The sequence below is a fragment of the Panthera pardus genome, unplaced genomic scaffold (assembly GCF_024362965.1).
Source record: "Panthera pardus isolate Hobbes unplaced genomic scaffold, ASM2436296v1 HiC_scaffold_6, whole genome shotgun sequence".
NCBI lineage: Eukaryota > Metazoa > Chordata > Mammalia > Carnivora > Felidae > Panthera > Panthera pardus.
The window spans coordinates 117,206,950-117,223,249 of record NW_026526991.1 but is presented as its reverse complement, the minus strand read 5'-3'; the positions used below and the strand labels follow the sequence as shown (position 1 = coordinate 117,223,249).

Sequence of the window (16,300 nt, the reverse complement as noted above, 5' to 3'; positions counted from 1 at the left end):
ACAAACCCAAACAGGATGGAGATGTCATATCATCTGCTTCATTTGAGTTTTGCCAAAAGGTTGGACATATCACAGGCTTGCTGACAATTCATAAAATGGGAGGAAATTGGACTGTAATATATTTACCTGTTCTTCTCACTCTTACACCCTGTGATCTTGTGCATTGTTAATTGGGTAGCTTTTTAAATGTTAAGCTAATTTGAAAGCTGAACAATGATATCACTGATGCAACTAATCATGCCTCAGTGCCACATGAAAGAATATAATAAATGTGAGCCACTCACTAGTGCTTTGTTATGACAGCTGAAACTGTTGTGGTTTTTTTCGCTTTGTCTCCATAAACGTTAAGACCCAACCAAGTGACAGCAGTGTTGACCATGCTTTCCAGAGCAGCCCATTCCAATGGCCCTGTCTAACAGTAACTGATGGTGCAGAAATACAGATACGGGAGAAACACAGATAGGCAATTCCAGCGACCATGGGCCTTCTCCAGTTAAGCCGGCCTGGCAGAGAGCACCACTCTGCCCTGACCAGCAAGAAATGGTCAGGGAGATGGGTGTGCTGGAGCCAAGATGTGCTTGGCAGCTGTGTGTCTTTTCACAGTGCACCGTCTAAGCTTCAGCCCTGTTCTCTAAAGTCAGCCTTGACACTGCAGTGAGAATAGAGAGGAGAAGAAAAGAAAGAGTTTGCTTGTTTCCCTGTCATCTGATAGAATGCATAATTCCTGCTGAGATGCTACCATCAGGGTATACATAGGACTTAACAATAAACACAATGAAATCCTTAGAAAACAAGAATATTCATGAATCCTCCATCCGCAAGACCTGGGCCCAAATTCTTCTCATTTCTTGCTTGGTTTATGCTGAGTCCAGTGTCATGTATTTACAAGTTAAGTTTGTTGAAGGTAGAAGGGTATCTGGAGTGGGAAGAGATGGAGACCACTAAATATAAAATTAATAGAAATAATTTATAGTATAATTAAAGATAAATTAAAATCAAATATTAAATATAAAGTATATGAAGATCGAACCCATGACCATAAAACAACAATAATAGCTAAAATTTATTAAGCATTGCAGGTACTGAATGAGTCACTTCACATGTATTATTTAATTTAACTTCATAACAACCTTATGAAACAGACGATTATTATTCCCATTTTATATCTGAGAAAGCAGAGTAAGTTACTTGTCCAAGGCTACATGGCTAGTAAGCGGTCGAGCCACAGTTTGAGTAATAATAGCTATTAAATGTTAGGCATTTTCAAGTGCCCATTCTAAATAAACATCTTACATGAAATCTATTTTTATTTATCCTCACAAACTCTTTTGTTGTTTTCTCTGAGCATTCTGATTCTAGAGCCCATGCTTTTAATACTACTTGGGTGTCATTAATACTATGATCTAAACAAAGGAAAGGGTTCATATAGCTTCAGAAATAACTTTTTAAAGTTTATTTATTTATTTCGAGGGAGAGAGTGTGAGCTGGGAGAGGGGCAGAGAGAGAGGGAGACAGCAAATCCCAAGCAGGCTCCACACTGTTAGAGCCCATCGTGGGACTTGATCTCATGAATCGTGAGATCATGACCTGAGCCAAAATCCAGAGTCAGACACTTAACCAACTGAGCCACCGAGGTACTCCCAGAAATAATTTTTGATTCTCTATATAAGCATCTCAGAATTTAGTTCAGTGTCTAATACTTTTTCAGTCAATCCATAATCCACCCTGACTTTTTACACATTATTGTCACCTGTTCAACCAGGCTCTGCATCCCTCAGCCCCTCTACCCTTGAGTTGAATTGAAAAGAAAATAGAGGAGTCATGTTCTAGACTAGGACCAAGCCATCTTCACAATCACCCTGATAAAGTCTTTATAAGTGATTTAAAAAAAAAGTTTTTTAGAGTCACAGAAAATGACTCTACATTTTTCTCTTCATGATGAAGCAATCATCCGTCTCCTAGGTAATATACCTAATCAATACACAAAATTATCAAGCCCATTAAGTTGACAAATTATAGAATTCCAGGACTGGAAGAGGCAGCAGAGAGGATATGATTCAGCTGTTTTAATGCCATCAATCTAGGGAAGATTATTAGGTTTCAGTATTTTCTGGTGATAACGTGTCTTTTTAGGAAATGATGAGAGGGATAGATTTATCTTCTCAAATCTAAATAGAAAAGCCTAAAATCCTACTTTCTCATGGTATCTCATTTTCAGTGTTCTTTTTATTGAATTTCAAAAGTTCTTGATATATTAAACATTGATTTTTTTCCATCATATATGTACACTGCAAATATTTTTTTTATTTTCCTTATAGCTTGTGTTTTTATTATACTACTAAAATTGTTATCCTGTCACATCTACCCCATCTTTTTTATTCTCTTTTCTATCTTATCATACTTACAAATTCCATCCCTACCCCATTATTATTACACAACTATTCTTCTGTATCTTCTCCTAGAACTTTATGATTGTATTTTTAAATCTGTTAAGTTTATTAATCCACCTGGAATATATTTTTACATAAGGTACATGATTCCCAAATGTTTAATTAGCTGTTCTGGCCCAATTTCTTGAATTTTTTCTTTCTCTACTAGTTTGAAATACCACATTTATAATATGTTCTTAGAATATTACCCTAAATTATAAAATATTCACTACTAGAATTTTAACTTTTCTTGGCTGTCCTTAGTGATACATTAGTGATGATGTTTATTTTTAGAGTACAGTGATTTTTTTTTCTTTACCACAATATGCTATTCTACCCCATCATTTCCAGTCTTCCTCTTCATTGAAATACTTCAGTGGCTTCCCATTATGCCTGGAGTCCAGCCTCACCACGCACCACTGTCCCTGTCACCATTTCAGCCACAGGGCCCTTCGCTAAGTCCAAGGAACACAACGTATGCCCACCTGCCTCCAGGCCCCCGTGCATGTTATTCCCCTTTTCCCCAGCAGGTATTGGCCTGACAACCTCTGCACGCTTGGGTACATATATATAAAAAAGCGAAATTTCATATTTCCCATTAAAACTGTGAATCACAGAATTGAATTCTGTGGCTATTACAAGCGTATTACGGTAAGAGGTCAGAAAGATGGTATGTCAGGTAGGTTTTGGTGCCCGCTGGCTTAATTAAAAGGTTTGCCAGAAATTATGGGATATGAAGTAAAATACAAGGACATAGGGTTGGTCACACGAAGAGATAATATTCTTTGCATACTGGCTAGTTGGGTGGGGCTCAGTATGGTGATTCAAGCTGCCAACATATTTCATGCATCTGTATCCTTGATGCCAGGCATAGAAAGATGAGTAATGCTTGGTTTCTGCCCACAAGTTTCTCCTAGTCCAATAGGAATGATGAACATTCCTACTTAAATATGAAAGCTTCTCTGCTAGTAGTGCATTCTCTCTGCAAAGTCCTGCAAAAGCTTCACAGAGAGGATGTTATTTGAGCCTGACTTTGTATGATAAAGTAGAACTTTGCCAGACATGGAAGGAAAATAATTCCAGGCGGAGAAAGGATGAGCAAAGCACAGAATTTCGAAATACTTGGCATATTGGGGAATGTTCTGTACAGAGATGATAGTTGATGCTGCTGGAAAGGCTCTTTGAGACAAGGCTGTGAAGGGCTGTGAATTCCATGCCAAGGAGTTTTTAAGTCATGTTGTAGAAAATGGAGAGCCATCTGAGGTTTTCAGTCATTACAATAATAAGATCTTTTCTCAGTTTTTGGACCAAAAGCATCAGAGGATGAATTTACAGGAATGGAAGAGTGAGTGTAGCAACCAGCCAAATATTGATCCCCATATTCCTCACCATCTGTTTCTTGTAATTCTCTAGGAACAGTCTTTAGCTACCAAATCAGCCCATAAAAACAGATGAAAAACTCAGGGCTCTGCAATTAAATGGATAATTGGACTTCTTTCTCTGTTTTCTCAAAAACAGTATGAGTCTCTTTGGAAATAGGGGAATAAATAAGATGATACCTGTTGAATTCAGCAAATATGGAGACCAACTAAGTGGAAATTCTGTGCCAGAAATTGTACAGGATATATATTGACTCATTCATGCAACTAACATTTATTGAGGACCTACTATGTTTTAAATAATCTGCTTGTTCCTAAGGTACAAGGGGGAACCAAGGACACACAGTCTCATGCATCTTGGAGTTTACAGAATAATAATGGATTCAAATATTAACTAAATCATCCATACCAATAAGTGTATATTTGTAAATTTTTGTAAATTCTATCGAAATTGGGGAATCTAAGAGTTGAAAATAGAAGTAAAACTATCCCCATTATTAGATATAAGTTTTCTATCAGGGTGATCTGCAAATATTTTCTCCCAGTCTGTGGCTTTGCTTTTTGTTCTTTAACAGTATCTTCCATAAAGCAGAAGTTTTTAATTTTAATGAAGTCCAAGTTACTGATTTTTTTCTTTCATGGATGGTGCTTTTGGTGTTATATCTAAAAACTCATTTCCAAACCCAAGGTTATCAAGATTTTCTCCAATGTTATCTTCTAGGAGTTTTACAGTTTCGGATTTTACAATTAGGTCTGTGATCCATTTTGAGTTAATTTATGTGAAAAGGGCCAGGTTAGTGTCTAGATTTTTTTTTATTTTTGCATATGGACATCCAGCTTTTCCAGCTCCATAGGTTGAGAAATCCCCAGAGAACTTTACAGTCTAGTTAAGGAAATAGGGCTCATATACAAATGATGGACTGAAATGCCATAACTAAAATATTTGTCCTGAAGGATGTATAGAATTATGCTGAGAAGTTTTAAGAGGTGACATTTGAGGTGAGCTGTGAACATAAAGTTTCATCATACAGCTGAAGAGGAAATAATATAAACAAAGGGTAAATCTTACTGACTGCAATGTTGAGAAGAATGTAGAAGGCAAAGGTGGCAGCAGGGAACCTTCCTGGGTGGGAGAAGATAGTGATAGTGGGATGCAATATGGCAGAGGTGATGGTGGTAGGATATTGTTGGTCCTAGATGGACTTTGACATTAAGCTGATGGAATTTGTATGTAGATTGCATGAAAGATATGAGAGAAAGAGAAGAGCTAAGGATCCCTAAGCTTTTTAACATAAACAATCAGGATAGTGGAGTCACCATTTACTGAGATAAGAATTATGGGACAGGAGCAGGTTTGGGGCTGCATATTCAGGAGGGGTTGGGATGTGTTAAGTCTGCCTGTTAGACTTCTGAGTGAAGTGTTGAGTAAGCAGTTGGATGCTTAAGTCTGGAGATCAGCAGAGTTGTCAATGCGTAAGTGGTATTTAAAGCTCTGAAATCAGGAAGTGAGTAGATACAGAAGAAAATAACCACAAGGATTGAAGCTCCAGAGATCCCAAACGTGACAGTTAGAAAGATGAGGAGGAACCAGAAAAAGATACTCAGGTGGAGATGCCAGTGAGGCAAGGAAGAGAATCAAGAGAAGTGTACAGGACACTAAAACAAGTATATTTAAGAAGGAGTTTGTTGATGCTGCCAGTACGTTAAGTAAAATGAGGACTTAGACTTGACCATTGAATTTAGCAGTGTAAGGCCATTAATGTTCTTAACAAGAGCTATTTCCATGGAGTAAGAAATGGCAGCCTGACTGAAATGGGTTTTCTTAAAGTATGAAAAGAAATTAAGTAGAGATAATTCTTTTGAGGATTTTTCTTGCTATAAAGTGAGGAAATAAAAGAGTAGATGAAAGAAATTGGAACTCAAGAAAGGGTGTTGTGTTTGTTTCTTTTCAGACAAGTACTATAATACCTGAGAGGGAAAAATGAGTGATGTTAGGAATGAGAGAGGAACCAGTGGAAGTGGTATCCTTGAATAAATGAGAGAAGACAGAATCCAGTGAACCAAAAGAGGGGCTGGCCAAAGATAGAGGTGGGGACAGTTTATCAATAGTGACTTAATTCTAAAACATCCAGTGTTGGCAGGGATGTGAAGAAAAAGGAACATTCATGCACTGTTGGTGGGAATGCAAATTGGTGCAGCCATGGTGGAAGACAGTATGGATGGAAGTTCCCCCAAAAATTAAAAGTAGAACTACCATATGATCCAGGAATTACACTACTTGGTATTTACTCAAAGAAAACAAAAATACTAATTCAAAGGGATACACGCACTCCTATGTTTATTGCAGCATTATCTACAATAGCCAAACTGTGGAAACAGCCCAAGTGTCCATTGATAGATGAATGGATAAAGAAGATGTGGGGTGTGTGTGTGTGTGTGTGTGTGTGTGTGTGTGTGTGTGATGGACTATTATTCAGCCAAAAAAAGAATGAAATTTTGCCAACAAAACAACATGGATGGAACTAGAGTATAATGCTAAGTGACATAAACTAGTCAGAGAAAGACAAATACCATGATTTCATTCATATGTGGAATTTAAGAAACAAAACAAACAAAGGAAAAAAAGAGACCAACCAAAAAACAGACTCTTAACTATAGAGAACAAACTGATGGTTGCCAGAAGGCTGTAGGTGGGAGCATGGATGAAATAGGTGAAACGGATTAAGAGTAACACTTATCTTGATGAACACTGAGTAGTATATGGAATTGTTGAATCACCATATTGTATGCCTGACATGAATATAACACTATGTTAACTACACTGGAATTAAAAAATTTAAAAAATAGTGACCTAATTCTCTAAGCAATGAGAAACCATTAAAGTCTACTGAGTAAGTGGTATGGTTCTTGTTATTCCTCATAGTCTATTCCTTTTACGAATGGACAAATTCAAATGCTTAAAAGTACAGTTGACCCTTGAACAACATGGGCTTGAGCTGCACTGGTTCACTTGTATGCAGATTTTTTTCAATAAATACAATATAACACTGTAAGTGTATTTTCTCTTATTATTTTCTTTTTTTTTAATTTTATTTATTTTGAGGGTGAGAGAGCGTGTGAGCAGGGGAGGAGCAGAGGGAGAGGGGGAGAGAGAATTCTGCACAGAGCCCAACGTGAGGCTTGATTTCACAAACTATGAGATCATGACTTCTGAGCTGAAATCAAGAATCAGACACTTAACCACTGAACCACCCAGGCACCCCTATTCTTCATGATTTTCTTAATAGTATTTTCTTTTCCTAGCTTACTTTATTGTAAGAATACAGAATAAAATATGTATAACATAGAAAATATGTGCTAATCAACTTTATGTTATCGGTAAGGCTTCTGGTCAACACTATAGTTAAGTTTTGAGGAGTCAAAAGTTATACCTGGATTTTTGACTTCGTGGAGGCATTGGAACCTCTAACCCCACATTGTTTCAAAAGTCTACTGTATCTCCAAAAATAAACCTTGAAAATACAGTTTTGTTCAAAACACCAAGTAGATGAGAATTTCATGGCCAGAAAAGTTGAAACAAACCATGGTGTCTATCTCAGCAGCTTCCACAGCCTTCGTGTCAAATCAGGAACCTTTGGCTATTCTCTGAAGTTGCTGAAATGTTTCCTTTGAAAATAAATTCCTAGTGCCTGAAACCAATTTTCTACGTACGTCTAACCATTTGAAAATTCACAATGGGGTTTATTTTGTATTTCTCTTAAAAATTGATGAATAATAATTTTTAATGTTGCCATTCCTTGGCCACCAATGGTCTGACACTACCTCAGACAAAATTGGAAATCTAATGAATTCAGATCTCTCTGACTCACCAATTTGTAACAGATCAAGTCACACATAGGAATTTAGAGGAAGCTTCCAAGCAAATTATATATAGGAGAGTTCTTGATAGAATTAATGGACTCTTTTCAACATCTGTGAGGTAAGCTTGACATGTTGTAATTTTCCAATAGAGAGGAGAAAACAGATAAAATATATTAGGCTATTTTCTGATAAGTGGTCATCATTGAATTAGGAAATCAGCTTCGTAGAAGTTTTTTTAATCTCCTATATATCTAAAACCTACTTCCGCTATGATCAGTGATAAGTTCTCAAGTCAGAAAGGATTTTTCTCTTTGTACTGCTCCACAGACATGAACGTATTCACACCAAGAAAAGTAACTTCAGTAGATCACTAATATCCACTCTGAAGGATGTAGACGATTTAGCAACCCTAGAAGTTTTGGATGAGGTAAGAAATGTGGCTTAATTAAACTTAAACGTTCTAGATTTTGTTTAATTTATAGATATGAACAGGAAGTTGTTTGAACAGCATCTGTATGCAATGTCTCTTAGCTTCCTGATTATCTCTCCCATCTTCACTTTTAATAAGTATAACTCAAATTTCCCGATCTTTCCAACCTAACATCAATTTTTTTCTTTTTTTGATAGGTTACAAAGGTGTGGGTTCCCACTAGCATGGGTTGCTTATAAGTTACAGACCCTTTTTCCTCTGAATTCTTTCCAGAAAGCTCAGAGGGATGATTTACTGAGGTCAGAAAATGGTCTGCTTCCTACAACCTCTAATGTGGCATCCTCCTTCTATTTCCTCTTCTGTTCCACTCTCAGTGTCTATACCCAGAGGCTTCTAGGAAACCTCAAGAGCCTGTCTGTCTTAACTAGGGTCAGTGTCCTGCTTGTGGGGTCCCAGATCCCCTGATATCAGAGAGCTGGGCCTTTAGGGCAGTGAATTCTACTTGACGCTTCTTACCCAGTGCCTCACAGCTATCTCAAGCATCTCTTATGAAGGTACAAATACAAGCCAGTAAATTATAGCTTCAGCCTCCCTTCCTCTCATCTCCCTTCATTCCGGATAATCAGATCATTAGAGAAATAAGTAGCTCCTTTTCAATAACAAGTTGGGATCTCTATCCTGCCTGATCAACTTTTTTTTTTTTTAAATACATCTGATACATGCCAGAACATTTTCCTTTGAGATTCATCAAATCAGGAGACATCTTCTGAACAGAAGTAGTCATTTGGTAAATTTAGGGTGGCTTAAACAACTGAAGTACTTGCTCGAAATAATCTTTCTTAGGAACATCAAATATCTTGTAATCAAGTAGTGTTCTCAAGTCAGAGATTTGCCAGCACCTTTATGAATCTTTTCATACCACATTTTTCAATGATGTGAATTTCTGGATTTGTATATTATAAAGAAGACTTCACTCATCATGTTGCTGACCTATATATTAAACACTGGGTTTATTTGTTTCTGTTATCTGTGCTTTTGTTTTTGTCTCTTTTGAGCTATGATGTTTTGCTATTCTCGTGTCATGTCTTAAATGATGATTTCTGACACTATTAAAATTGATTCCATGTACTCATGATTTATCAACTATGAAAGTTACTTCTCCACACATTTCACTGTACCTCATAAAGCCAAATGTCTCAGCAAAGGGCTAAGATATTCTACAGAGCCACTAAATAACCTTGATTTGGAATAAAATCATGTTCACTGTATCTTCCCTTCCCTTTTCTATTGGTTTTTCTCTCTCTTTTTTTTTTTCATCTTCCACATTTACTTACTTCCTGGAAGGCTTTCTACATATAATATCCCTGTAATATCTCACGTGACCTTTGGAAAACGCACAGAACAATGCCATACCTCTATGGCTCTCAAAACAAGAAAATGTCTGCCAAGTGGAAGGATAGTTGCTGACCCAATGTTATACTTCTTACTATCAGCATATCTATTTCCTTCTGATCCTTGGTCCAGATTCCAGATGTTTTATTTATTACTGTTTACATTTTAAATTGTAACTACCCTTAAATTATTTTTAAGAAAAAAATATTTTTATTTTATTACAGAATACAGTCTCCGAGCAACTTGAGAAGTGTTATTCCAGAGATCAGATTTACATCTATGTGGGAGATATACTCATTGCTCTTAATCCTTTTCAGAGTCTGTGTCTTTATTCCACAGAGGTATGTGGTGTGGCTTACATGCTTTTACTTTGTACTAGTAATTATACTATTCAGATATTTAAATTAATTTAGATGATGCCAAAGAAAGTTTTATTCAATATCTTGAATAAACAGATAATTATTGCTAAAACATAGAGATAGGAAAAATAGAAGGTGAATCAGTCTGGATATGGTTTGTGGTCTTTCTTTTCCCAAAAGTATGTGGTGGAATGTTAATTACTTATAGTTATTGGTAACTGGCCTGTACTATGTATCATATTAATAAATAGATGTTTACAAAAGTGTATCTTATTGTCTACCTCTGAACCAAGTATGGGAGAGTGAAGAGCATAATTACATTTTTATACAGGTAATATATACTTAATGGCTATGAAACTTGTCATTATGAATTTTAAAATTCCTTTTGACATATTAGTTGGTTTTTAGTATCAGACAGTGTGTGTTTTTTTGAATATGAGTATATAATTATCTATTATTCAAGCCCTAATGGTTTAAATACAAATCAGTATTCTGGAATTAAGCTAGGCTGTTTTTCTTTTTCTTTTTTTTTTTTTTTAATTTTTTTTAAGTAATCTCTATACCACACATGGGGGTTGAACCCAGGATCCTGAGATTAAGAGTCACATGCTCTTCTGACTGGACCAGCCAGGCACCCTTTTCATTTTTTCATTTTTTATTTTATTTTTTATTTCTTAAAGATTTTGTATACTTTTTTTAATGTTTATTTTTGAGAGAGAGAGAGAACACGTGGGGGAGGAACAGAGAGAGGAGGACAGAGGATCCAAAGCGGGCTCTGTGCTGACAGCAGCGAGCCCGATGTGTGGCTCGATCTCACAAACTACGAGATCATGACTTGAGCTGAAGTCAGATACTCAACCAACTGAGCTACGGAGGCATCCCTATACTTTTTTTTAAGTTTATTTATTTATTTTGAAAGAGAGAGTAGAGGGTAAAGAGAAAGAGAAAATCCCAAGCAGGTTTCTCACTATCAGCACAGAGCTCGACGTAGGGCTCGATCCCTAGAGCTGTGAGATCATGACCTAAGCCGAAATCAAGAAATTACAGTATTTTGGGTTTCTGTTTGCTTGTTTTTTTGCTTTTTGGGTTTTTTTTTCTGAAATAATGGTATTTTGAAACGTTAACTTCTTCTTTGAAAGTGGTTTGCACTCCCAAGAAAGTCTTCTTTTAAATACTGCTCCCAGTGTGATATTATATTTTATTATGTCACATCCTATTTCTGGATTTTTTTTTACATCAGGCCTTTATTTTACATAATTGTGCATGATTTGTGCATGTAAATATGGGTAGTATATGTGTGTAACATGTGTGTAAAGTTCTGGTGGTGTGAGAGTGTATTTTGATTTATATTTTGCTTAAAAATTGAGAGTCCTGTCTATAAATAATTTAAGATTTAAACAAAAACAAAAAGAAAAGCCCCACAAAATGTGTTCTTTTTAACCATTAGCATTCAAAACTATATATTGGAGCAAAGAGAACTGCCAATCCTCCTCACATTTTTGCAATGGCTGACGTAGGATACCAGTCCATGATAACATATAATTCAGATCAGGTAAGGAGAGTTTCACATTCTTAGAAATTGCCTTCTTAGGTTCTTATGTGTAAACCCGATCTTGTGAGGATGAACTTTTCTCATGGTTTCCTTTTCTTATTGTGCAGTGCATTGTTATTTCTGGAGAAAGTGGTGCTGGAAAGACTGAAAGTGCTCATCTTTTGGTTCGGCAGCTGACGGTGCTTGGAAAGGTATAATTTTTCTCTATCCTAACAGAAATATTTGTTATACTTCAGAACCTAATATAACTGATTAGATTAATGCTTGCTAATTCCCACATTTGATAATGTACAGAAATTATAAAACACACTTGTTATCCTCTGTGAGTTTAAAATATAACAAACAGTATAAAAAGTATATGCTCCGGAGCGCCTGGGTGGCTCAGTCCATTAAGTGGCTGACTTCGGTTCAGGTCATTATCTCACAGCTTGTGAGTTCGAGCCCTGTGTCAGGCTCTGTGCTGACAGCTCAGAGCCTGGAGTCTCCTTCAGATTCTGTGTCTCCCTCTCTGTCTGCCCCTACCCCACTTGTGCTGTGTCTCTCAAAGGTGAATAAATGTTAATAAATAAATAAATATTAAAAAACAAAATAAAAAGCATATGCTCTGCTTTGAGGATATTCTAACTTTTCTCACTCTTATAGTAGGCAAGGCTTTATAAATGTGATATTCTCTATTTTTAGCCCCAGCACATTCACTGAATGCCTTCTTTACTTTTCTCCTTTTATTCCTTGTGGGTAAAAAAGAAGTTAATATACAAAAATCAATTTTACATATATAATATATATATCATCTATTTTATATGTAATACAAAAGTTAATTTGTATTATATATATAATGATAAATTATAATGATAGCAATGATAAATTATAAATTGAAATTTTAAAGTCTCATTTACAATAGCACCAAAAAATTAGCTATTTATATCTAAATCTTCTAAAATATGTACAAAATTTGTATGCTGAAAAATGGAAAAAAATGGATAAACGAAATCAAAGAAGACCTACATAAATGGACTATACCATGTCCATGGACTAAAAGATTCATTACATATGCCATTATGGCAAAGTTGATCTGTAGATTCAGTGCTATTACAATAAAAATACCAGCAGGATTTTTTTCTGTAGAAATTGACAAGCTGAATTAAAAATTTATATGGAAAGACAAAAGAGCTACAATAATCAAACAAATTTGATAAAGAACAAAGTTGGAGAGCTACTACTACTTGATTTTCACTCTCTGTAGAGCTACAATAGTTATTATATTCAATGTTAAAAGCCTAATTCACCAGGGAAAAATATTAGATTTCACCAAAATTAAGAACTTCTGTTCTCTGAATGACATTGTTAAAATGAAACAACAAGCTACATACTCAGAGAAACTATTTGCAAGTCACGAATCTAATAAAATTTATATCCTTAATATATATATTATAAAAAAAAACTCTTAAAACCCAATAATAAGAAATCGAATAACAAAAAATTAACAAAAGGATGTATTAACTAGAGTTAGCTGATAAAAGTATATTTTTAGGGGCGCCTGGGTGGCTCAGTCGGTTAAGCATCTGACTTCGGCTCAGGTCATGATCTCGTGGTCCGTGGGTTCGAGCCCCATGTCGGGCTCGAGGCTGGAGCCTGTTTCGGATCCTGCGTCTCCCTCTTTCTCTGACCCTCCCCTGTTCATGCTCTCTCTCTCTCTCTCTCTCTCTCAAAAATAAATAAATGTTAAAAAAATTAAAAAAAAAAAAGTATATTTTTAAAAATGAACAGAAGGCTTGAACAGTCACTTCACCAAAGACAATATGTAGATGGCAGATAAACAAATGAAAAGTTGTTCAACATCAGTTGTCATTGGGGAAGTGCAAATTAAAACACAATGAGACATCATTACACACCTATTAAAATGTCTAATTTTTTCTTTTATCTAATAATACCAACTGCTGAGAAGCATGGGGAATAACTGGAACGCTCATATATTTCTGTTGAAATACAAAATACTGCAGTCACTTTGGAAAATAGTTTGGAAGTTTTGTTTTTGGGGTTTTTTTGTTGTCTTTTAAAGTTCATTTTGAGAGAGAGAGAGACAGAGAGACAGAGAGAGAGAGAGAGAGAACAAGTGGGGGATGGGCAGAGAGGGAGAGAAAGAATCCTAAGCAGGGTCCATGCTCTCAGCGTGGAGCCTAGTGCAGGGCTCAAACCCATGAACTGTGAGATCATGACCTGAGCTAAAATCAAGAGTCAGACGCTTAACCGATGAACTACCCAGGCACCCTGGGAATATTTTTATAAATTTAAACTATACTTATCATCCAGCCCAGCAATCCTACTCTTATTTATCGAAATAAATAAGAATAAGTTTATATTCTTAAAAAAATAAATAAGTTTATTTATTCTTATTCTATTTATTCTCAAAAAAATAAATAAGTTTATTTATCGAAATAAAATGAAAACTCATGTTCATACAGAAACCACAGACAGATACGTATAGTGGCTTTGTTCATAATCTCCAGAATGAGGAAACAACCAAACAAGGGAATGGATAAACAAACCAGTACATCTATACAGTTCAATATTGTTCAATAACAAAAAGGAACAAACATTGATACAAGGAATGAATCTCATTAGATGAGATTTGGATGAATGTCAGATGCATTGTGTTAAGTCAAAAGAGTCAGATTCAGATGACTATATGCTATATGATTCAATTTATGTGTCATTCCTGAAAATTTAAAGTTATAGAGACAGGGTCATCTGAGTGGCTCCATCAGTTAAGCATCTGCTGTTGATTTCAGCTCAAGATCTCATGGTTGGTGGGTTCAAGCCCTGTGTTGGGCTCTGTGCTGACAGTTTGGAGTCTGGAGCCTGCTTTGGATTCTGTGTCTCCCTCTCTCTCTGCCCCTCCCCCCACTCTGAAAAATTAAAAAAAAAACATTAAAAAAATTAAAATTATAGAGAAAGAAACAAATCAGTGATTGTCACAGGCTGGGGATGGAGGGAGGGGTTGACTATAAAGGGTAGCGATATAGTTTTGGGAGGTGATGAAACTGTCCTATGTGTGGATTTGTAGTGGGGGTTATTTGATTGTACATGTTTGTAAAAACTTTCAGAACTGTGCTCTATAAAGGATAAATTTTTTTTTAAGATTTTAGTGTTTATTATTTATTTTTGAGAGACACTGAGAAACAGAGCACAATTAGGAGAGGGGCAGAGAGAGGAGACACAGAATCTGAAGCAGGCTCCAGGCTCTGAGCTGTCGGCACAGAGCCCAATGCAGGGCGCGGGGCTTGAACCCACAAACACGTGAGATCACAATCTGAGCCAAAGTCAGATGCTTAACCTCTTAACCAACTGAACCACTATAAAGGATGAATTTTACTGTGTGTAAAAATATACCTTAATTTTTGAAAAAGAGAAGTTGATGATAGAAACTTGATTTGATTTTCCAGGTAGGGTCCTTGAATAAAGTCAAGAAATATATATATATATATATATATATATTAGGATGACTAAAATTAAGGGGAAAAAAACCATTGTGTTCAACTGATCCCTGTGAAGATTTTTATTATGATCCATATAGTTATACACGATATAGTATTCTATTAAAATTTTTCCTCACTATGATTATAAGAATCTTATAAGTACTGTGAGTGTAAGGACAGACTTAATCTCTCCATAAAAGGGCAAAGCTTCATCATGTCAAAACAACTTCTTAATTGAATCTAATTCATTTTCAGAATCATCAGTTGACAGATTTCTGTGCTTATATTAAAAATCAATTAACTGACAGATTTCTGTGCTTGTATTAAAAAATCAATTAACTAGTTTTTGTGTTTTCAATCATGTGTGTGGGTATGAAATAGAAACATGACTTTGCTAGAACTGGAACAGCCAGTAGTGACCAGGAAGCTAGTGCTACCTCAGGACTGTCATCCCAGTCCCTTCTGCATCCCATTTTCCATCAACTTCCCCTCTCCTTACTTCTAGGATAAGAAGAAAAAAAAGGTGTGATTTTTGAGGGAGAGGGGTGGTGAGGCACAGCATATTATCTTGCCATAAAAGACATGAACACCTGACTTAATTTACTCAAGGACCATCCACGTCCACAAGGGCCTTTGCTATTCTCTTTTGTGGTTGCATAGAGGGTCCCGTCAATGATGGATTAACTTGTGTGTGACTTTTGTTTTGTAGATGTCAGTAAACCTGTTTATCTACTGACTTTATCTTATTCAGGAGCTAAAAATGTGATTTAATATTAACTGGGAATATATATCTCTCCCAGAATCCTACCCATATTAGATCTTATCATATCTTTTACTTATCTCCTTGATAAAGATTTACCAGATACAAAACAGGATGTTTGGTGGGTTGAATTTACATTTGTAATATGCAGTCCTTATAATCTTATTTAATAAAGGCACTGCTGGTTAATACAGGTGGATAAAGATGCTTTCTCACCTTTTATATGAATGCAAATCCAGCCCCATTTTAGAAGGCCTAAGCTTGTTCCAGTGCTCATTATTCTCTTCTCTCAACCCTTATTGCCTATTTTAGAAGCTACTAAAAGTCTTTATATGCCCCCAAACCCTCCTTGTAAATACCCACTCCAGCCCACCTACGTCCTAACATGGCCCGTGTTCCAGAAATACCAACTGCTCCTCTCCCTTACTTGTATAATTTGCATACCTTTAACACAGCTGATCTCAACCAGGTATTACACTAAACATAATCTACTCAATCTAATTTCTACCAAGATGTGAATGACTGATACCTCCTTAACCTAATTATAACAATAACACTTGTTTCAGGGAAGGAGTATATGAGATGGGGTAGGAGAAAATAGAGGGACAGCCAAGTAGGCCCACTGGCCTTGACTGGGGTTCCACCCCTTCCATCCACACTTC

At 36.0% G+C, this 16,300-nt stretch overlaps 1 protein-coding gene across 6 annotated transcripts in view; it reads left to right on the top strand.

The window, feature by feature from the left end:
• The window catches only part of MYO3A (myosin IIIA), a 243,195-nt gene that overhangs the window by 96,577 nt on the left and 130,318 nt on the right, over nt 1–16,300 (top strand). For all 6 annotated transcript variants that reach the window (XM_053894938.1, XM_053894937.1, XM_053894943.1 and 3 more), the window contains exons 10-13: nt 7,997–8,096; nt 9,716–9,832; nt 11,298–11,402; nt 11,510–11,593. In XM_053894938.1, coding sequence (XP_053750913.1) covers nt 7,997–8,096; nt 9,716–9,832; nt 11,298–11,402; nt 11,510–11,593 — 406 coding nt within the window. The remainder of the gene's footprint in view (nt 1–7,996; nt 8,097–9,715; nt 9,833–11,297; nt 11,403–11,509; nt 11,594–16,300) is intronic.